The sequence below is a fragment of the Leopardus geoffroyi genome, chromosome B2 (genome assembly GCF_018350155.1).
Source record: "Leopardus geoffroyi isolate Oge1 chromosome B2, O.geoffroyi_Oge1_pat1.0, whole genome shotgun sequence".
NCBI classification, from domain to species: domain Eukaryota; kingdom Metazoa; phylum Chordata; class Mammalia; order Carnivora; family Felidae; genus Leopardus; species Leopardus geoffroyi.
In genome coordinates, this window is record NC_059332.1 from 92,084,154 (window position 1) to 92,108,946 (window position 24,793).

Consider the following 24,793-nt stretch of genomic DNA (forward strand, 5'->3'; position numbering starts at 1 on the left):
TTCGCTACTCAATATAATAGAAGTAATAAAATTGCCGGGAGATGCTAAAGATTAGTCTGCCTTTTCAACTTGCTGTAGAAATAGGTGAGAATTGAAAGGCATCTCCACCCCTACCACACACACACAGAGTCTGGAGGCGCAGTGATGATTTTTAATCACACTTTGGGTTTTACGGTTGTGTTTTACAGCCGTCAATGGGAGGTGCAAAGAAGTGACTGTGCTAAATTAGAAATTGTGATCAAAGAATGACAACAAATCTAGCAAACAAGCCATATAGAATGTATATTTCTAAACTGAAATATCTCTTCTTTGGGTTTTTATTTTTATTAAGAGAAACAAAAAAAAATTGGGGTGACTTCTGTATCTAAACCTATTCTACAATTCTAAGAATAAAAGAAATACTTATATCTTCTGCCGACAGGAAAAATGAGTAAAGCTATACAAAAATTATAGACAATAGATTTCTGGAAATCAGAAGTAAATCAATGAGAGATCTTACATAGCAATGGAAGGTTGGAAATGATTAGTTTCAAAATGATTATCAATAGTAATTTCTAAGAAGTGCTCATAAGAATAAAATATAAGTGCAGGAAAGCATTCAAAGAATTTTATATGAAAATACATTTTGTAAAATTCGTATTTGGTCAATTAAAGTTTCATTTTATAGATTAGATATTTCAAATGTAAAATAATACTACATTCACATTAATTTATTTTTTTTTTAATTTTTTTTAACGTTTATTTATTTTTGGGACAGAGAGAGACAGAGCATGAACGGGGGAGGGGCAGAGAGAGAGGGAGACACAGAATCGGAAACAGGCTCCAGGCTCTGAGCCATTAGCCCAGAGCCCGACGCGGGGCTCGAACTCACGGACCGCGAGATCATGACCTGGCTGAAGTCAGATGCTTAACCGACTGCGCCACCCAGTCGCCCCTACATTCACATTAATTTAAAATTAAACTATATATATCCATAAAGGATAGATTAGAAATAGTCTTTAGTTTCTTGGTTTTCAGTTGTTAAAAAAAGTTTGATCTGTTTACACAGCAACATATTAACTGTTAAAAAAGAATTTTATACTGTTATTATACTGTTGAAAAAGAATTTGTCTTTTTTAAGTTGTTTGTGTTGTATATTTTTTAAATTAGAAAGTATTATTAATATTTTAAAATTTATATTGCATATTATAACATATATAATACTATAAAAAGAGGAAGATATAATGATGTATGATTTTATAAATATATGGACATATTTAAATGATTATTGCTATTATAAACAATCTGAGTCCTCCTCTATTTGGGACAAAAATACTACTTTTCAAGTTTTATTTAAATTAACTTGTGTTAGTGGATGGAATGTGTTATCACTAATTGGAAATCATGTTACTAAAGCAGTAAAACATTAACTGTTAACGTTTTTATAACTGAAACAAAGGAGAGAATTTAGGCAATTTATGACCACATTAGGTAAAAATAACTTTTTGTATACTTTCTTATCTTTGCTTGGTTTAGGCCTCAGAGAGTATGCCCATGTTATGATACTACAAGGTAATATCATATTACCATGATATTTCATTATCACTCCTTGATAAAAAGTTGCTTTTTAAATTACCAAGTCATGAGAGTGCAGGTGATGACATACATTTTAGAATTATCATTTATGGGATTTTATATCTATTTGTTATCAGCCACAGATTTACTAAATCAAAAAATATGTCCAACTTAGTTTTTTATTAAAAATCTCCTTAATCTGCAGGTGAGCTTTAATTTTGATTTTATTTTGTATTTAGGTCTTGTTTGATGCAAAACATTAGGAGAAAAAAATTTTATCTTTGAAAGGAAGTGAGTTTGTTGTGGCTATTGTCATTATGTAGTAACATTTGGGAAGCCAAATGAATCTATGCAAAATCTCACTATTGGTGGGGTGCCTGGGTGGCTCAGTTGGTTAAGCATCTGACTCTTGATTTCAGCTCAGGCTATGATCTCATGGTTTGTTGGTCTGAGCCCTGAGTTGGGCTCTGCACTGACAAAGCAGGGCCTACTTGGGATTCTCTCCCTTACTCTCTGCCCCTCCCCTGCATGCATGTGTGCAATCCCTCCCTCCGTCTCTCTCAAAAGAAAAAAAAATATCACTATTGGTCTTAACTATTCCAATAAGGATTTCATCATAACCTTAAATATTCCTTTCATTTTTCTTTTCTACTTCCAACATATGATCATTTTACTTTAAAATAATTAACATGCCACCAAAGCTGCTCAAATTTGTAATCCTATCAATCTTATTCTACACTTTTTAGCTGCAGTCTTTCAAACTTTGAGCCACTGGCCTTTGGGCATGCCTTAGTGTTTCATTGAAGAGCAAAGGTTTGAATTTCTACCCTCCCTTAGCCCTAACGCTATACTTGTTTTTAGAAAACACTCATTATTTTGTTCCCCCAGTAAATTTAAGGGTTTTCTTCCTATTTCATCATTGAAATAATGCCATAAGTTTTCTAAATATTGTGCACCTGCTTTTAGTGGAAGAAGTAGTGATATCTCATTTATGACCTGGCATATGTAGGACTAAATACATGCTTAAGCTGTAAAAAGATCGCATATCTATGCACTTGAAAATAGTTTCAACTTTTTATGACAGTGCTAACAATATAGTGAATATCCTCCTTGTGTTTATAGCTTCAGTATTATTTTTTGTATTTGTGTAAGAGTTTAACTGACATAAGGGCTTAGAGCTGAGCTTTCCATAAGCAGATGCTAACCTTTTCATGTTTATGTTTTTACCAGTGCCCTCTGAACAAAACCCATTTCATTCCTTTACTAATAAAACCCTAGTAAAGCCTTACTGAGAATTTTCATTTGGATATAAAAACTATTCAATTTTATGGGTCCAGGAAACTTTAGTTAGTTTGTAGATCTTAATGACAGCTTTCCTGAAGCAGGCTACCAGAGGTTCTGTGGTGTCTGGATTGCGTTTCAGTGGAGAATTTTACTTGTAACAAACTCCTTATGTTTGTTCAGCCTATCTATATCCTTGTGTATTCTTGGAGGATGATGTGACGTTGGGTGTCACAGTCAACCAAACGAGGAAAAAGAAAAAAAGAAAAAGAAAAACCTCAAGGTTTTACAGTGTCAGTTGGTGTCCAGTGTCTGTCTCTTCCAAATTTGATGTTATAGTAATGTTGAAAGATAAAATTATACACATGAGATACTCATATGAGATACAAGCACAAAAGTTCCTCCTTATTAATATCATTTTCTCTTTTTTTATTGGCTTCTATGATTTACTAGCTGTACATTTTTTAACATGCTTTTTGATATGTTTGTTAAATAAATTTAAATGAAATATAGTAAGTTCCATCTAAATATTGTAGGATCACATGGAAACTAAGGAATATATATTCTTACCTGTTTCATTTCTCCCTAGAAATCAAAAATATCTACATATGACAAAATGTGGGCCTTTATGAGTAGCAGGAGGCAGTCAGTACTCGTCAAAAGTAATGAAGAAGGAATCCAGAGAGTCCTCACCTCTGATTATGCTTTCCTAATGGAGTCAACGACCATTGAGTTTGTTACCCAGCGGAATTGTAACCTGACACAGATTGGCGGCCTTATAGACTCCAAAGGTTATGGCGTTGGCACCCCCATGGGTAGGTTTTATGTCAGTCACTTTTCTTTGTTCTTTAATCTTAGTTGCTGTGAGGAGGAGGAAAAACAAAGCCTCCATATGCCTTTGGGAATTTTGTTTTTAATAAATCTATCTTGCTATGTTCTCTTACTGTATAAAATCAGGAAGCAATTTGGACATCCGCTTCTAAATTGGTAAGTAACAAAAGAAAAACTGATTTCCACCAAAATGGTTGGTAGACATTTATACTGAATCGGTGTTGAAAAAACCCGCAACGTCAATGTAAAAGACCTTCTCAATTCTACATTGTAAATGTTTTATGAATCAAATAGTTTTTGCATTTTATTTTTTCAGATTTTTGGCTTAATGAGTATAGTATTTGAGTAGTATTTGAGTTAGAAAGTTAATTAAACGAATGAGCCACAAATAGTTCATTGTTTCCTGTGGATATTTGCTTTATTGTTTAATTTTAGAGAAAATATTTTTTTAATTTATTTTTTAAATATAATTTATTGTCAAATTGGTTTCCATACAACACCCAGTGCTCATCCCATGTGCCCTCCTCCCTGCCCATCACCTACTTTGCATTCTCCCCTAACCCCCATCTACCCTTAGTTTGTTCTCAGTCCTTAAAAGTCAATTATGGTTTGCCTCCCTCCCTCTCTGTAACTTTTTTTTTCTCCCCATCTCCTCCCCCATGGTCTTCGGTTAAGTTTCTCAAGATCCACACATGAGTGAAAACATATGGTATCTGTCTTTCTCTGCCTGGCTGATTTCACTTAACATAATACCTTCCAGTTCCATCCACATTGCTGCAAATGGCCAGATTTCATTCTTTCTCATTGCCAAGTAGTATTCCATTGTGTATATAAACCACAGAGAAGATATTTGTTTTAAGAGAAATAGCAGACTGTTTTCCAGTAACATATCTAGATTATTTGACATCTGGTTTAATTATTTATAACATCCTTTTGCTTTCATATGACAAAATTATTCTCTATAATAATCATGAAAGGAAATAAAGGATAATAATTGCCAGAAAAGGCAAACGATGGACATTTTGATTTATTGAACTTCACGTATGTGTATAATATATATGAATATGTATATTCATCTGATAAATAAGTGTATTAACATGCAATATTACAGTACATGTGTATATGTGGTGGGCTTAATAATGGATCCCCCAAAATATCCATAGTCTAATCCACAAAATATGTGAACATGTGACCTTATATGACAAAAGAGATCTTACAGATGTGATTAGTTAAGGATCTTGAGATAGGGAGATTATTTTGGATTAACTAGGTGGATCCCTATAAAAAAGTAGCAAGGGTCAGAGTCACAGTTAAGGAGACATGACAACAGAAGAAGGGAAAGGAAGAATGTCTTAGTCCATTCCAGCACATGTGACAAAATACCAGAGATTGATTAAAGGGTAGAACTTTATTTTTCACAGTTCTGTAAACTGGAAGTCCAAGATCTAGGTGCCAGCTGACTCCTTGTCTGGTGAGACCTGCTTCCTGTGTAATAGATGGGTATCACATGACAGAATAGTCAGGGATTTCTCTGGAGTCCCTTTTATAAGCTCATTCATGACAGCCACATCTAATAATGAATTTCCTCCCAAGGACCCCACCTCCAAATGCCATCCTATTGAAGATTTGGTTTCAACATAAGAATTTGGGTGGTCACAAACCTTCAGACCATGGTGTTGGGAAGTTGAGGGGGAAAAGAGACGGAGAGAAATTTGAGAATGCTACCTGCTGAACTAAATATGGAGTAAAGGGCCACAAGCCAAGCAATACAGAGGACCTGTAAGAATTAGTTTAGAATGCAAGAAAACATACTTTCCTAGAGGTTGAAGAAGGAATGCAGTCCTGCAGACACATCACTTTTAGGACTTGTGACCTTCGAAATAATAGGCAATACATTGGTGTTGTTTTAAGCCAATAAATTTATGGTAATTTGTTACAGCAGAAACAGAAAACGAATACTATATAAAAGGGAAAAAATAACAGGTTAACATGTTTTAATTAGCAACAGTGTAATTTTTGAAATAAAGGGGAAAACAGCTATTCACTGGCCCATCACAATAGCAAATAATAACTTTAAATTTTTCCTTAGCCTTAACTTCTGCAAATTTGTCAATGACCAGGCCAAAACTGACCTTCATGTATTCATGTTTAATAAATAGCATAACCACATTTGTCAATTTATCTTCACTCATAAATTTAAGTTTAATTTTGAAAATTTTCTTTCAAATGAACTAACATGTATACAATAGTTACAAAGTGGGGCGTAGATTTATAAAAATCCAATTTCAAAATAAATTCCAGAAATTACAATACTATAAAGAGTCTTTGCTTCTTTGAGATCCTTTCTAGCAGCTTTCAAATGTCTGGGAAATCCAAAACCTTTCCACCTTATATAATGACTTCACACACAAAAAAATTCTACACTAAATTCTATCATATTAGATGAAGTTTTCTCTAATTTGTTATGTAGTTCAAAATAGTTTGAACTAGCTTTGAGAGAATTTTGAGATACTATCTCCTGTAATACTACAAATTGCTATATTAATATAGTAGACCCCAAATAATGCTTCCATAGTAACTGTAGAAATGAAAACAAGAAAACAAAAAAACCCTCAAAATCTTGGATTCTTATTCCCAAAGTATGCAAATGTAGCTGAAATCAGATGTGTTGGAAGTAAATTGTATACTGGGAATTCTCCAAATTAAGTAGAATATTATTAAAGAATAAAAAATTAAATGTATGTTAATTCAAACCTTAATAGAAGTTGGGCTATTAAAACTCAACAATAATTGTTTAGAACTTAGATGCACAGAAAATATTTTTGAGGTGGAATATTTTATTTTTAATGTGTTTTGACTACCTAGTGTGCGGTGATAGTTGATATTATTATTGTTTATAAATTCTGCACATAGAACTAACCACTTTTTTGCCTGAAACAGGAAAAAAAAAAACCTCCCAAAGCCTTGCTGTTGTTATGCCAATGTATGTATTAATTCCAAAGTTTTATAATTAACTCTAATATATGATAAACGTTTATTAATGGTTGAGTTTTCATAATTCCTGCTTGAGGAGCAAAGTTTTTGTGTTGATGGAATCCTCAAACTGTGGCATTCACCATAGTTAGATCTGGTATGATTCTTTCCCTTGGTAAGAATTACATAATGAACTCACCAACTTCATGAGTTCGTGTACCATTTACCTGGAATTTGTAATGAGTGATTTCTTTGCTAACTTTTCAAGTATACTTTCATTCATTTATGAAAGGGTGTATAAGCAAATTTATATTTTAGGCAATAGACCAATAATGTGCTATTAGAAAGTATCATCATTTCCAACAACCTTGCAATATGCGAGAGGGGTATTATGCTAAGTGAAGTAAGCCAGAGAAAGACAAATACTGTGTGATTTCCCTTATATCTGGAATCTAAATAACAAAATAAACAAGGAAATAAAAACAGAAACAGACTCATAGATACAGGAAACAAACTGTTGCTTACCAGAGGAGGGAGGGGTAGAAAGGCAGGTGGAATAGGTGAAGGGGATTAAGAAATAGTAACTTCTAGTAATAAAATAAATATCATTAAGATGCAATGTCCAGCATAGGGAATCGAGTCAATAATTGTAATAGTTGTGTATGGTGTCAGATGATAACTAGACTTAACATGGAAATCATTTTGTAATATATAAAAATACTGAATCGCTATGATGTACAACTAAAGCTAATAAGATTTATGTCAATTATACTTCAATTAAAAAATGTCATCATATAGTATTATGCCCAATGATATTCTTTTTTCTCCCCCAATGATATTCTAAGTTAGCCTTGTCTTTTAATCTTGGGCAAGTCACTTGAGTTATGACTTCTAGATTTTTTTTTTAAATTGGTAGAATTAGGTTATACTAAGAAAACTTAAGGTCTATTTAATTTAAACTTACAACAATTTTTCTGATAGTATGCTTGACAAATTCTGAGAGTTCGTTCTAAATTGGGCTAGAAACTACATGGAGAAATATGGTTCACTGATGTCTTAGAATAAATTTTAAAACTTAAGCACAGTTGTAAACACTTATGAGGGCTGTGAGCAGTAATTTGTTAGGCTCTCATTGGCTTGCAGTTTCATTTGGAAAGAGCAAGAGCAAATAAATGTATTTTTCAGTGTTGTTTCTGAAAGAAGTAAAATTCTCACATGTCTTCACCATCTTCTGCTGCTTTATATTATCTGAATGAAGGCAGAGATTTTTACTTCTTTGTTGTCATAAGCCTATGCAACTGCACCTGCATTCTGTGGACCCGCTATCATTTGTTGAGTACATAAATTCTACATCTAAAAATATGATTGTGCAGCAAGATTTATAAGCAGAGAAAACAAGTACTTTTTATAGCTAATAATAAATGTGGCATTTTACATTATTAAATGTGATGACCTCAGTAAACTAACTTGAGAAATCCAGGGTAATGAGAAGTAAGATTTGAGGAAGTGGTGTGAGAACTTTGCAGACTAGCACAGGTATTTTAGTTAGTGATAGTTACATAATAGCACTTATAATTTTAAAATTTCCAAAATAATTTTGACTTCTACTTAATATAAGACCTTGAACTTGAAATATTTTTGTTTGCTTGCTTGTTTGTTGTTGTAAATACAATGTACCAGTGTACCAGGAATGTCTCTATCATACTATCTCACTTTGAGGAAATGCTTACTAAAAGTAAATCAAAATAGTGTATTATACAAATCTCAAAAACCCACTGGGTTATTTCAGGTGTGAAAACTATTTTAAAAAGAAAGATAATAGTTGAACTAGTTCTCTTTTTTAATTTTTAAAAAAATGTTTGTTTGTTTATTTATTTATGTATTTATTTATTTATTTATTTATTTATTTATTTTTGAGAGAGAGAAAGACAGAGCATGAGCGGGCAAGGGGCAGACAGAGACAGAGACATGGAATCCTAAGCAAGCTCCAGGCTCTGAGCTGTCAGCACAGAGCCTGATGTAGGGCTTGAACCCATGAGCTGTGACATCATGACCTGAGCCAAAGTCGAACACTTAACCGACTCAGCCACCCAGGTGCCCCAATACTTGAATCAGTTCTAAGGAGTTCTCTGTTATAATTTATTGAAGCATACAAAAGGAAATTTTCAATCCCTCCTTACCCCTGACACTGTTAACCCCTGATACCTTTTATTAAAAGGTAGAGACTTACTAAGGAAAATATAAAACAATTCAAAATATTAATAGATATACAAGCTATATTTTAATATAACTTTTTGAATTGAGGAAAATATACTGGGCACAGCACTTAGAATTTCTATTTCCTCTAATTTAAAGCTTATCTTTTAGATAAGATGAAAGAACAAAACAAATTAAACTATAAGCCTTAGGATGTAGTTTTTTTCTTTTATCTGTTCAACTCAGCTGATCAGATCAACTTTTGCCCTTCTGAAGAAAGCTGAGTTATTGTGGAAAATATTCATTGATTTTGGCAAGGGCACTTGCTTGAGAAACTTATAGATATCAAGTTGTATCTAAATGGATTCATTTCTTTGTAGTGTGTAGATAAATGGGGGAATAATAGTATGTTAGTGTTTTCATTAAAGTGATTTTTTAATTAGGCAATAGCACATGATAAATTTCTAACTTTTATAGGACATTCTTGGAATGTCAATGTAAAATTATCAATACATGGGAATAAAAATTCAAAATCTGAAAAATACTATGATACAGTAAAATAACAGACAAAGAAGAATATTTTAGCACATTCTTCTTTATAGTCAAAGCCAAATATTAACTTTAATTTACTAAACTCTCATATCACTAAAAGTTATTTGATGCATGTAACCTATATTTTATTTTTAGTCTAATTCTGAATGAGATAAAGTTGAAAACAATAATTTAAAGGAAAAATATTCAAATCATTCACCTGCATGTATTTCAATATACTTTTTGTTTCTCTTATTTAGATAACTTGTTTTCTTCTGTTTGACAGGATGTTAAGTTCTTTAGTGAATTGTATTTTATTCATTCATAACAGTGTAAAATGAATTTTGAGATAAGACTCCAAACATTATAAGTGAATCTTAACTCTCATATCATTTCATCGGAGAAGTACAATCTAGAAAGAGGCATTTCATACTTCACTCCCTTAAATACTTGACTTCTGAGAAAAAGATTCCAGGGAGTAATTTATGATTTGCTCTGCCATACTTCTACTAGAAATTGGCTTCATGAATTATTTGTATTTATTTAGTCATTAATAAACACAAGAACATGCAACTCTAGCAGTTGAATGAGATTTCTGACTTCTAATAAACTTTCAGCCAATATCATAATCTGCATTTTCAACTAGTTAACTAGTTGCCTAATGTATCATCATTGTTCAAGTATATTAAAGATTATTGATAATATATTTACTTTGGAAATTTTGTTTAAGCATAAATCAAAAAAAAATTCATTCTTGTATGAAAACGTTAATTGAAGCTCTTGTTCTTTTCACAACAAAAGTTAATGAGGTCAGTATATTCAAAGCAGAGACATGTGGGCTCAGGTTCTGAAAATTTAGATCAGTACCAGAAATACCTCAGGATTTTGAGTGCATATTCTGCAGGAGACATAGGGAAAATTTCATCTTTACAAATACCGTAAATGTGATCAAAGAGAGAGGAACTCTCTTTGCTTTTAGTGTTGTTCAGATGGTCGGACATTGTCAAAGAGGCACATGTGATTACGTGCAGGAGGTTAAAACAGAAAAAAGACTTTGTCTCTTTTGGAGTGAGAAATCAGAAATGTTTCAAAAATTATATATATTTTCCTTTGTCCCCCAATAGCCCATGCAACTTCTTGTTAGCCTGCAAGGTAGGCCTCCTCTGGTGTGACTCATCCAGGGGCAACCCTCACCATTCATCATTCTGAGTATGATGATAACTGCCCAAAGTGTGCTGTGAAATCGCTGAATGACTCCGGTATAAGCTATTTAATTAGGGAAGCTCTGTTTATGCAAAAATACCTTAGTGGAGCAATCAACAATGATGTGAAGGCAAATGCTCAATAAGCAGATGCTGGTTTAATTAAGCTTGGGGTGACATCACATCCCTTTCACAGTTTTCCTGACGGCAGCACTGTTATTTCAACGTAACATTTACTGTATGGTAGGTTTTTGAAGTTGTAGGTGTTCTTACTCTTAAGTTAACTGAACTTCCTATGCCATTCAAAAGAATTAAATTAAGAAACACACACACACACACACACACACACACACACACACAACAACTCTAGATGGGGTAAAGCAAAAAAGCAAACCGCAGCAGTTTTCATTACGGAATATTTAAAATGTGTGAGCAGTTGCAATCTTGACTTTTAATTCACCATAGGTGGTAATCTATTTATCTGAACAGGGAGCATTTCTACTTAATGGCATTTTCTACTGCATTGCCTCCCTGCTTACTGCCCAGACTAAAAGCCTTCTTGGTTTCTCTCTTTCGAATATTGAATGCACATTGTACTTTGAAGACTAGGCAGACTCAGCAGTCCATGAGCTGGTAGGAAAGCAGCAGTCTCAAAAAATCCATTAGGGCCAGTTGGTGTTATTTTGGTTTGCTGAGTTCAATTTGGTAGAAATATTATAAAGTGACTGAACGGTCTCATTAAAACTATTTCTATTTTTAACAAGGAGTTAGTAGCATGCTTCATTCATTACTTCCTCATGACTTTAATCACATATATAAAATATGTGTCAGCTGAGAAGGGGATGGAGGGATTGTGTTCATGTCTGTGCATATTGTTGATGCAAAAGTTTTCTATAATATAATTTGTTCCCATTTTATGTGTGGGCTTAACTCATTAGTAAGTTTTAAGCAGTCAGTGAATAACTATTTCTGTGAACAAAATCCAAATTAACTCAGTCATATCATAGTCATACAACTACTGAAATAATTGTAATACATGAAGATGTGGAAATATAAAAATGAAGAAAAGATTAATGTAAAGTAGATATTTTTATAATGCTTTTGAACACTAAGGTTAGATTTAAAGATCATTTTATCACACACAAAATTGTTATATACATTTTATTTCTGTTATATCATTTAATTATAAATGCTAGGTTATATTCCTATTTGATAATAGGGTTTTAATTTTACCTTTGTAAACTGTTTTATAACAAGTTTTATGTTAATGAATATGAAATAGTAGTAATCCTATTAATGATTCTCAAGTAACTTTTATCTCATTACAATGCTCTTACCCATAATCAGCCTAAAGTAAAAAATGTTGCAATAGGTTGTATCATTGACTCTTTAAAAAAAAAATAACATTTATTCATTTTTTGAGAGACAGGGAGAGAGAGAGAACAAGCAGAGGAGGGGCAGAGAGAGAGAGGGAGGCACAGAATCCGAAGTAGGCTCGAGGCTCTGAGTTGTCTGTACAGAGCCTGATGCAGGGCTCAAAACACAAACTGTGAGATCATGACCTGAGCCCAAGTCAGACGCGTAACCGACTGAGCCACCTTTATGGTAGAAGTATACAACTTTAACATATGAACAATGTAAAATGTTTTTCTTCACTTCTATTTTCTAATGTTAAATGCATGAGATCTCACTGCTTTCTTTCTTTCTTTCTTTCTTTCTTTCTTTCTTTCTTTCTTTCTTTCTTTCTTTCTTTCTTTCTTGTTCTTTGATGAAGTGGGAGATACAGATTTGGTATTAGGAGAGGCATGTTGTTTGTTTAAGGCAGATGCCAGTGTTTATAAAAATAGAAATCAGTATTAGAAGCATGTTTTTTTCTCTGTTTTGCTCACCATCCATTTCTAAAATTCTCAATCCATCATATAATAAGTACTATAATATTCATCATTATAGATGCATAAAATCGCTGGCCTTCAGTTCTTCAGCTTTACTGAAGTGAATGAATACATTTGTCTTCATTAGTTGAACATAATGCACAAAAATTGATGCAAATTATTCATCTTTCTGCAGGTCAAACCTTCCATTAAAATGCATTCTATCTTTTCATTGCCTAAGCAGCATAATTTTAATGTTGGTGAAGTGATTTTGCAAGGCTAAATCAAGATCTAATAATTTTCAGGGCCTGAATTAAACAAAAAAAAAGTCAAATTACACTTGTAGAAGTTGTATATTTCTGGCATACTGTTAAAGTCTAGATTTCCTGTCACTGAAAACAGATGAGAGTCTCAGTAAACTATGCCTGCTCCACAGATCATCAACAAACTCTGCATGCTAGAATCTAGGAAGCTTCCAGAGGGAATTTGATGAATTATAAGCACCAGTGTGAGCAGTTTTCATTAATAGTGTAAATGCTGACCAAATGGTGCCCAAACAATGCATAAATGGATAATTTTCATGAAAACAGAGCTAGTTCTGATAGATTTTATATGCAAACATTGGATCATTTCATTCATTTAATTAGCGTCTTGTGCAGATTTGTCCAAGGCCATGGGTTCAAACTCTATTACAGATTAGTTAGCCAGACTGACTATGCCAGATTGTTACCCTTTGGTTTGTAGGACTAAGTAAGATCAATCATTCTTACAGGGGAAAAGAGTCAAAGCACAGAGGTAAAATGTGTAAATACTAGATTCCAAATATGGCTGCCTTGCATTTGATGGTCCTCATGTGAAGGGCATTTTCTTAGCATGCTGTGTAGAATGTGGGGCCATTGTAGTCAGGTGACTTATGTTCAAACCCATTGGAATGTCATAGGTGTCTTAGTTGATGTCACTGAGCCTGTCTGAGACTCAGCATCCTCATCTGTAAGTGAGGCAAACATGTCTACATAATTGGGTTGTAATAAAGATTGGGGCGCCTGGGTGGCTCAGTCCGTTAAGTGTCCAATTTCAGCTCAGGTCATGATCTCACAGTTCGTGAGTTTGAGCCCCGCATTGGGCTTGGTGCTGACAGCTCAGAGCCTGGAGACTGCTTCGGATTCTGTGACTCCTTCTGTCTGCCCCTCCACCTCTTACGCTCTGTCTCTTTCTGTCTCTCTCTCAAAAATAAATAAACATTAAAAAAATTGTTTTTAAGTAAAAAAAGATTGAGCATATTATATTTGTAGTATTTGGATCAGGACACATGCACCACAAAGAATTACAAAGGACTGTCTTAAATGTTTTATCATTATTGAAGGATGTATTGTGGTTTTTAAGTTTTTTGTATCTTAGGTTTTTGCTGTCTATTCTTTAAATAATCAGACATATCAAATATATTGTAGATAAGGCAGATTGTTAATATAACCCATTCCTAACCACATGGAAATGTTTTCCTATGGAACTTAACTAGGGTTTTGCCATCACGTAATCAGTATACTGTAGTTAGCTAACCATCATTTGGGGGGAAGAAGGTGATTGATATCTACTCTATAAAGATGAGATAATTCCTATTGTAGACCATTATATAAATAAATAAAATAAAGTTTTTCCTTCCAAGCATTTCTTGAATGTTTAGTGAACAGAGTCCCAAGATGTATTCAGAGAACAGTATCTCTAAAGACATGTATTCTTCCTTTGTATTTGGTTTATCTATAAGAAATTTTATCACTGTACAACCTGCTTCGCTCTGTAAAATAATGAACACAAAATATAGATATACAACATCCCCTTTCTTAAGGAGACATTTATGAAAAAATAAATTGAACACAAATTATGGAGAATACAACCTGGAAAGGTGGTCTGTTATATAATGCAGGGACTCAGTGGTAGATTTCAGTGAGGAGAAAGCAGTCAGATCAAATTGCAATCAGACTTGAGCTCTACCTTAGAGGATAGATACTTACTCTTTTCAAAAATACATCCTCTCTCCCAATTTTGGGGTACTTGATGATTAACTACAGTGATGACTTTATTTAAAATGGTCCAAATTTTTTAATTTGTTCATTATAGTTTGATATTAGATTTGGAATGAAAACATCATACTTTGGAAAGTATTGCTGACATTTCCATTCTTATCACTATTCAAATGATTACTATGCAGATGAAAAATTGTAAGAAAGGCAGGATTCCAGTATAAAACTATTTCTATTTTCATACTTAGTGTCAGAGTTTCATGATTTAATACCCAGAGAAGAAATGTGACCACAAATCTACTTCACCAGCTACTTTTTAAATAATATATATGAAAGATGTCAGAACGAGTGAAAATAGTTTACTTTTTCATAATATGCTGATAATATTTGCCCTTCTTATTCTTTTCACATAAGTTAGAGACTATTCAGAATATGAATAAAGGGCAACTGGCTAAAACTCATACTGTATAACTTGAATTTTTTATTAATAGACTTTTTTTGTGCTTCATATAAGCATCTCCGTTTGTTATTTTAGATACTTGAATGTTCTCCTGAGGATTCTGCAAATAGTCTGTCAAATAGAATACATTTACATTGCTTTTCTATAGAAGTCATAAAGACATTGCATTTTGAGGTCTACTGCAAAGGGAAAGAAAACCACAATCTCTATCAAATTTAAGCCAGTTATTGATTTTGAATATACATACTTTAAAATTTGCTATATCTATGATGTCCTTGGTGGTACATCCACTTGATATTTATATAAATGTTTGCTCCCTAAATGCATGTAGTCTCTGCCTTATGGTTTTTTACTTTTCCTCTCTCATTTATACTTTAACAATGCATTTATTTTTGGCTCCATTCCATCATGACCCTGATATCTTATACCTAATTCTATCTTCTGTATCTAGAAGAAATTAACTAAGTGAGTTTGGGATGCTTTCACTATCATTTTTCCTTCCCATATATACCTTCCTAAAACAGAAATGTGATAGAAAGGAAATAGAAGAAATGTAGGCAAAAAGCAGCAAAAGAGAGTTATTTTCCCGACCCTTATTTTCAAAGCAATGCAACCTTTTTTTGTACCTACTCAGCAGACTAAGATAGTTTCATCTGTTACAAGACTATATAATATTGTGTTCTTCATTATAATGATCCTCATATTTATAAAATGTTATCCAATATACGTATTTTTTGTTGCGGTGAAAACTCTAGAAAGGTAGTGCTCATGTGACATTATTCATCACTATATGCCTGGAATCTAACACCTGTGATAAGTACTATACACACCTGTGTGTGTAATATAGTAAAACAAAACAAAACAAAACAAAACAAAACAAAACAAAACAAACCATGATTCAGACATGGTACCCCCACCCAGGGCATTCATATTATCACTTAGTAGGGAAAGAAACATGGAAAAACATTAGAATATGATATACCAAATGCTGTCCTAGAGTATCTGTAATGCCATTGCACCAAAAAAGAGGGATCCTGTATATCTCTGTGGCAGTCAAGAAAAAGTGTGCAAGTATAGTGAAGGATGAACAGAAATTTATCTGAATGAGAAGTTCAACCAGAAAATTGGAGGAAGTGTGGAAATGTGGCTCCCCAAGCAATGGGAAGTACATTTAATGTGTATTGCTAGCAGGTTAGATGTAAGGAGAAGTGGATAAAATAAGAGAAGAAGCCTGTGATAGATTGAAGAAAGGATTGTGTAACACATTTAGGAATGGAGATTTTATTCTATAGCTGTAGAGCACCACCAAACAATTTTAAACAAGGAAATGATGGTCCTAGATATCCAATGCAGAAAGATTACAAGGTATCATGGGAGAATGGATCGCTTTTATCTGTTGTTTACCATTCTGTGATTATAATGTTGATAATTTGATTTCAAGATCAGATTACTCTTCTATTTCTATGATTCTAATTAATGGACTCCTTATACTCCTATCAAATTGAAGGGTTTTAGTTGGATGCCTAGAAAAGAAAATGTAAAGAGGGAGATAGAACTTCATACCAATTTAGCTGTTATCTCACAGGAAGTGTGAAATGGGCCCCATGAAAGTATTTAGTTGCTATATATATTAAATGCTTCATTTGAAATAAATATATTATAATTATTATATATAGATTAAATACATAGGTATAGTTTGGGTTCATATGAAATGACTAAAGATAACATTGCAAGCACGCATGACCAATTATTTAGTAATTAATATATTATTTTATTTATGCATGTGTTCACCCAACAAATATTGTGTCCTTATTGTGTGTTGACAAAGCAAATAAAACCCCTGCCCTTATGGAATTTATAACTTATTAGGGTAAATGAGCATTAAATAATCACAGAGATTAATTTTTAGTTACAAACTGAGACAAGTTCTAAGAGAAAATGAACAATGATGCTATGGTACTGTATAACAATATTATTGACTGAATAAAATGGGAAATGAATAAAATAAGTAAATAGAAACACTGAATAAATCTGGAAATATAGAAATATAAAATTAAATCTGAAATGTAAATGTAAAATTTGTCTCAGCACTTCTTAAAAACAAATATGGGAAGGAAAATGTCCTTTGAGATAATAAAACCCATCTTCTGCTGAGGCAAAGGCTCTAAGAGAATGTGCTCTGGTTCTATCTTTATTGGAAGATTTGATGGAAAGAATGGTAAAAAATAGATACAGCTCTAAAAGCACTCAAAATTTGTTGTGCATTTATGGCACTTAGCACTCATCTCAGGATAGGGAGCAGGGAGCCATTTCATAAAATTTCACATTGCCAACAGCACTGAAATTTAAGAATGGAAGTTGAAAGTTCCAGCAGACACCCTCAGATCTTCTGGGCTAGCTGCTCTTTTACTTATTAAAGCACTGACCAAGGAAAAATGCTGGCTGTTGATTAAATGCAAGGAATGCATAAGAATTTGTAAACTGACTTGTTGCCCAAACTTATTCCATAAGGTCAATATTAGAAGTGTGAAATAAAGCTGTTTATGGACCCTACTTATTCTACTGATTTTAACAAGAGCCTTAGAAGATGTCCTATATCAGAAGTTCTACCCTGACTTATTTTGGCTATATCATACTCTATATATTATAATTGATTGAATATTCATTCAAAAAGAATTTGTTGAATGCTTGCTGTGTGATAGGCACTGTGCTAGATGATGGGTGAAATAAGGTGAATAATGAATGCTTGATTATCAATAACTGACAAGTAGCCTTGTCTTAAGCCCACACTTAAAGGGCTTCAAGTTCTTGGGTATATGTTTTAGAAACATTTATCAGATGAAACTCTTTCAGGGGTGCCTGGGCGGCTTAGTCAGTTAGACTTCCGACTTTTGATTTCGGCTCAGGTCATGATCTTGTGTTTCGCCAATTGGAGCCCTGCATTGGGCTCTGCGCTGACAGTGAGGGACCTGCTTGGGATTCTCTCTTTCTCCCTTTCTCTCTTCCACTTCTCCGCTCTCTCTCTCTTAAAATAAACAACAAAAAAGAAAATGAAATTCTTTCAAAATAAAAGGAATAATTAGGGAATTATTAAAGTTCTTTGAGCCAAGCCCTTGAAATAACATATGCTTAGTGATTATGGTATAGTCTCATACCCACAAGATATGTACATAACTGTATTTCATAAAGTGCACAATATCTTGGAGTAATGACCAGCTAGAAGAAATCTAAAATTATGAGTAGTCTACTTCAGAGAAATATCTTCCCAGACTGAAAGGGAGCAACTACCAGAATGTTACTTAAGTCTGTGTCATTCCCAGCACACAATATCATCATAATGATCTGGATAACTACAAAATATAAAACAAAAGAAATTGAAGTTCTCTAGGATGTTGACAGAAAGGATTTGTCATTATGAAAAACAGCAGTACTTAGCCAGCCCCTCCAGATTTTAACAAAATGTTAAAAAGATTTTAATGCTGTTAGGAAGAACAAAGGCTGTGTACTTCCCCCCCTCCCACCCCAAATTGTTTTTTTCATCAATTTTAATATACAAATATATTTAAATAACTGTTACAACTCTTGATCCTCAAAAGTATCTAATAAGGGGACTCAAGCCAGGTGTGGAGACATGTCTTAAGGTGAGCAGTGTGATATGAATTTTTATGAGCTGATGCTTCATGAAGCATATAGAGCATTAGATGAAAAAGAGCATACAAAAAAAGAAAATGCAACTTGATGAGCTATGGTGTAATGGTGTGTAAATTCAAAGCCAGGGAGGAAGATATCTAAGCAGGGACAAGCAGAAATATCTAACAAGAAACATATTTTTGATGGAGAGTACTGATGTAGTAAGAATGGTAATTATTGGGGGCACTTGGGTGGCTCAGTCGGTAAAGCATCTGACTTCAGCTCAGGTCATAATCTCACAGCTCATGAGTTCAAGACCCACCTCGGGCTCTGTGCTGACAGCTCAGAACCTGGAGCCTGCTTCGGATTTTCTGTCTCCTTCTTTTTCTCTGCCCTTCCCCGTTCATGCTCTGTCTCTGTCTCTCTCAAAAATAAATAAACATTAAAAAAAAAAGAGTAGTAAGTATTGTTATCTAAGGCAGTACTTTTCAAATTGAGATAAAAATAAAATAATTGAAGGGGCATTAATAGATCTACAGGGAAAATTATTTCCTTAAAAATAATTTAAACATTTTATGTATTTATGTATTTATGTATTTATTTATTTATTAAGTTATTTATATTTAAAGAGGACAAGGGAGGGGAAGAGAGACAGGGTGACAGAGAATCCCAAGCATGCTCAGCACTGTCAGTGCAGAGCCCAACTCAGGGCTTGATCTCAGGAACCCTGAGATCATAACCTGAGCTGAAATCAAGAGTCAGACACTCAACAGACTGAGCCACCCATGTGCCCTAATCTGATCATTTAAGCATTTTTTTAAAAACTTTTTCCTTTTTTTAATGGATAGATAGAAGCTCGTATTTTGCTATCATATGATGTGAATTTATGAGAAGTGCATTTGTGATGGAGTATTCTTCAAATATCTGACCACGGAATCCTTTAAAAATGAAACATAGAGGGGCGCCTGGGTGGCTCAGTCGGTTAAGCGTCCGACTTCGGCTCAGGTCACGATCTCGCAGTCTGTGGGTTCGAGCCCCGCGTCGGGCTCTGGGCTGATGGCTCAGAGCCTGGAGCCTGCTTCTGATTCTGTCTCTCCCTCTCTCTCTGTCCCTGCCCCATTCATGCTCTGTCTCTCTCTATCTCAAAAATAAATAAAACGTTAAAAAAAAATTAAAAAAAAAATGAAACATAGATGTACATTTACCAAAAAAGGAAATCTGTGGAGAAAATCCAGTTTTGGAAATATTGGTATAATGAGTTTTAGAATGAGATATTTATACAAAGCAAGGGTAATCTTGTTTCTGACCTTTGTAATTAAAGCATATAGAAGCCTGATTTGAAAGTAAAGAAAATTTTGGCAGGATGGATAGGAAATTACCAGTGTATGGATATGATTTTAGCATATTTCACTGAAGCATGTCAAGTATCAGACAACTTGCTGTGCAACCTTTAAAGAGAAGCTATTTATCAATCAATATGCCTGCTCAAGAATTAAACATAATGCTGACCTCATTTGTTTTATCATTTCTATGCTATCTAGATGTTTTGCAATAGGATAAGGAAAATATTGGTACATAATTAAAATTGTGAGTTTGTAAAGAATATGAAAATGACGAACAAATGGGCAGATCAATAAATTGTGTTTAGGCTTAGAGCCAAGTACATATAATAACATGTGGCTTTCATCCTGTAGTAAGAAATTTAGAATAGTAGAAAGGAAAGGAAGGAGGGAGGGTAGGGAAGAGAGGAAGATGAGAAAGGGAAAGGAAGGGCAACAGGGAAGAGAAGTGAAGGCAAAGAAGGAAAGGAAACAAGAAGAGAAGTCAAGAAGAACAAAAAGAGAAGAGTATGGGAAATAGAGGAGGAAAGGCAAAGGAATGAAGAGCTGGAAGGAAGGAAGGAATCAACTCAATTTCCTAAGCCCAGGAAGTTAGCTCTGAAATACTTGGTGGGACTTGTATTAATTGTTTATAACAATCAGTTTATTTTCCTAAGGAACTTTTAATCTATCTGTTGGGAGGGATGTTACTGAAATTATAATTTTATGTAAAATTCTATTGTCAAAATTTGACATTTAGGGACATTTGGAGACAGTAATTCTTTTATTGAGGAAATTCTGAATAGGTGAATTTCTAGTTTTTATTTATGCCCATGCATGTACTATTACTATGTATCACTTGAGGCTGCCTCTGTGCCTCCTCAGTGCTCATTTTGAGCCCCAAGTCTTAGGCATCTGACATATGAAGGGATGTCATTATGTAATAATAATGTTTTCTTTGCTTCTTTGTTTCATTCTTTCTTTCCTTCTTTCTTTTCTTTCCTCCCTCCCTTCTTCCTTCCTTCCTTCCTTCCTTCCTTCCTTCCTTCCTTCCTTCCTTCCTTTTATAAGCTACAACCTTATCTATCTGGTAAATGGGATCCTTTGGAAAATTGTAAACACACACACACACACACACACACACACACACACACACATTTTAAAAACATAACACGGGGCACCTGGGTGGCTCAGTTGATGAGCGTCTGACTTCAGCTCAGGTCATGACCTCACAGTTCATGAGTTCGAGTCCTGCGTCGAGCTCTGTGCTGACAGCTCAGAGCCTGGAGCCTGCTTCAGATTCTGTGTCTCCTTCTCTCTGCCCCTTCCCCGCTCATGCTGTCTCTCTCTGTCTCTCAAAAATGAATAAATGTTAAGAAAAAAATTAAAAGAAAACATAACAGTTTCTGTCAGTATGGACTATATGTTTAAATAACTGAAGAAAATTTCATTGTGAGCAAGAATATAAAAGAACCAAAAATCAGACATTACAAAGTGAAAATGGAAAGGCCAAATTCAGGTCTAAGAGAAATTTGGCATATCCTGGGTGATTCAAAAAAATGATTTATTTGCCAACATTTTAATGTAGAGAATTTTAGATAGAATGTTTCATGTGTTCTCACACACACACACACACACACACACAATAAAATATCTGGCAACCCTATGTTGAAATTCTCGTAGAGTTTTACTAAAACTGGAGGTGAAAGTTAACCACTGGGATGTTGCAATTTTTCAGATATTTTTGTCTAAAGTGCTTTTTCACTCATTTATGGCTGTCTGTCCTCTTAAGCATTTGAGGATTGACTTTTAGTACAATACTTTGCATTATAATAGATATATTTACAATTTCCTCGGTAGTTTTCTAATCAATCTTAAAATCCTCTTGTAAAAATACACATCTTCCTTGGAGGCAGCCTTGCCGTGCACAAATGGCTTCTCTCGTTGCCACTCAGTGTTCTCATGGTTCCTGCCTTGCCAGCATTTAGATTGAGGCTGGGTTGCAGTTTGGGCAAAACTGAAGCTCTATCTATCTAACTAATAGCTGTTCACTTCATTAGAGCTAAGCACTTGGCTGTTCATGTCACAAGGAGGATGAAAGATACTTTTGTTCTTTGATCTCAATGTATCCTTGAGATTTTTCAACTAGATGAAATTTCAGTCCATGCTTGACTTCAACTAATATCTATATAGAAATTCTTCCCAAGGAGCACCAAATGATATACCAAAAGAAGTAATGATTTATTATTGAATTGTTTCTTTTTTTTTTTAATTTTTTTTTTCAACGTTTATTTATTTTTGGGACAGAGAGAGACAGAGCATGAATGGGGGAGGGGCAGAGAGAGAGGGAGACACAGAATCGGAAACAGGCTCCAGGCTCTGAGCCATCAGCCCAGAGCCTGACGCGGGGCTCGAACTCACGGACCGCGAGATCGTGACCTGGCTGAAGTCGGACGCTTAACCGACTGCGCCACCCAGGCGCCCCTATTGAATTGTTTCTTTAAAAATAATTACTTAAACTAAATCAGTGACAGAATGATAAGTAAAACATGGCAAGGATTTACTTTCATCACTTACGTTCCCTATATTATCTTGTTAAAGACCTCTAAATGAGCTATATTAACTTTGTAGCTTTGATTTAACCCAAATTCTATTTACACATTACTATATTTATGTTGGAAACAAGTATGGGGAGATTTGCTAGCAATGAGAAATTTTCAAGTTTACAATAAGTAGAAATAGGAAGCACAGCCAAGCAAGACATCAAAGCGTATCTATCATTTCTTGAAAAGTGGGTTGCTTTTGTCTGTGCCTTATTTTGAGAAAGTAGGGGGAGAATATTGTGTTTGAAGATATTAGAGTAAACATTCTAATGCAGTTCAATGGGTATGGTGAATTGGCAATAAAATGGTATTCTTTCAATATTATTCAGGATGAGAAATAAGCTGGCTCAAAAATATTACTTGGCTACATCAAGACTTTTTCATATTTGAAAGTCTACTTTTCAAGTCACTATCACCCCAAATTTTGCTTACAATTGTGCTTCCAGAAGAGAAACCACATTTAAATTTTTTTAATTTTTTTTTAAATTTATTTTTGAGGGAGAAAGGAGGGGGAGGGGCAGAGAGAGAGGGAGACGAAGAATCTGAAGCAGGTTCCAGGCTCTGAGCTGTCAGCACAGAGCCCGACACGGGGCCGAACCCACGAACTGTGAGATCATGACCTGAGCCGAAGTCTGACGCTCAGTCGACTGAGCTACCCAGGGGCCCCCAAATCACATTTTATATTAGTCATATGTCGCCATTTTCACAAGTTCTATCAGCACAAATTTGCTTCAGATGCTATATTTCTAATTAAAAGACATATTTAATGAACTGCAATTCTGCTTTAAAGAGATTTTTTTCCCCTCAATCCAACATTTATTTTGCTGAGAATACACATGGTTAATCAGAATGGCAATTCAACGTAAAAGTGACCTTGAAGCTGGTGCTAGGTTAGATGCAGTGAACTAATGAAAACTTGATAGCCAAACAGATGGCCTTAATTTATGGTTTTTAAATACATGCCAGAGAGACTGAAAACACTAGGTTTTTACTCTTACATTATGTTAGGAATGCCTCAGTCAGATATTATGCTCCCCATAATATGAAATATTTGTTGAGAGCCTATTATGTGAGAAAATATTGAGAATTATGGTAGATGATACATGATAGAAATAGATGATAGATAGATATACATAGATAAATATAATCTATTCCAAATAGTTTATAATGTACATAGGAAAATAAGTCTCATCCTGAAAGGTAAATAATAATAATAATAATAATAATAATAATAAAAGTGACCTAGGCTGAGTGTCTAGTTAGTGATCAAAGTAGAAAGGGACATCCACTGAGACCTGAAGTGGGTGAGGGACTGATTTTAAACTAAATATTTTCATCAGAGTGGCATTTGGAAGAGAGCACAGCAAAGAAGCCAAGAGGCAGACATTCCTTTATTATCATGAAGAATTAAATGTACAGTGAAAATAAAATATTTGAGTTCTAAATATAGGAATGGATAATGTCCCTTTTTTAAGAAAGCTGGAAAAATGTTGTATAGAAGCATTATAGTTACACATTTCTTTTTTTTTTTTTTTTTAATTTTTTTTTTCAACGTTTATTTATTTTTGGGACAGAGAGAGACAAAGCATGAACGGGGGAGGGGCAGAGAGAGAGGGAGACACAGAATCAGAAACAGGCTCCAGGCTCTGAGCCATCAGCCCAGAGCCTGACGCGGGGCTCGAACTCACGGACCGCGAGATCGTGACCTGGCTGAAGTCGGACGCTTAACCGACTGCGCCACCCAGGCGCCCCTACACATTTCTTCTAAGATTAAGGATTACGTTAAAGAAACAACTCACCAGCTGGATTTGGTAGATCATCACTCCTCCAACTTTTTCAACAGGCTATTTACTGCCTATGATTTCCCTTGTTTTTCTGCTTTTAGCCTGACTATTCCTGCGAAGAGAGTGAGGCTGAATTGGTCGTGTTATATTAAGCAAGTAAAAGCAAGGTATATAGTGGTATCCCTTTTGAGGTAGAAAAGTTTCCTGATGAGGTTTTTAATCACTCTTAGCAAAAATAAAGTTTCAGTATAGGTCCCTGTAGGTATATTTAAGTAAAAAAAAAAAAAAAAAAAAAAAAAGGTATCAGAGGCAATATTGAATACAAACTAAAATTAGTAGTCTTATGTAAGCAGAAAAACTTATGAATGAGTATATGCAGAAAAATGGAATGTGCAGTATAGTGTTTGAGGAAAGAAGATGAAACTTTAGATACAGGCTATTTCCAGGTGGGAAAAAGAAGTAAAACCAATCCCTTGAGATGGGTGTTGAAAGATGCTTGTAGTTCAATATTATTCTATGCTTCTGGGCAACCAATTAGAA

At 34.2% G+C, this 24,793-nt stretch overlaps 1 protein-coding gene across 5 annotated transcripts in view; it reads left to right on the forward strand.

Moving 5' to 3' along the window:
- The window catches only part of GRIK2 (glutamate ionotropic receptor kainate type subunit 2), a 661,616-nt gene that overhangs the window by 620,650 nt on the left and 16,173 nt on the right, over nt 1-24,793 (forward strand). For all 5 annotated transcript variants that reach the window (XM_045499147.1, XM_045499151.1, XM_045499149.1 and 2 more), the window contains exon 15: nt 3,425-3,650. In XM_045499147.1, coding sequence (XP_045355103.1) covers nt 3,425-3,650 — 226 coding nt within the window. The remainder of the gene's footprint in view (nt 1-3,424; nt 3,651-24,793) is intronic.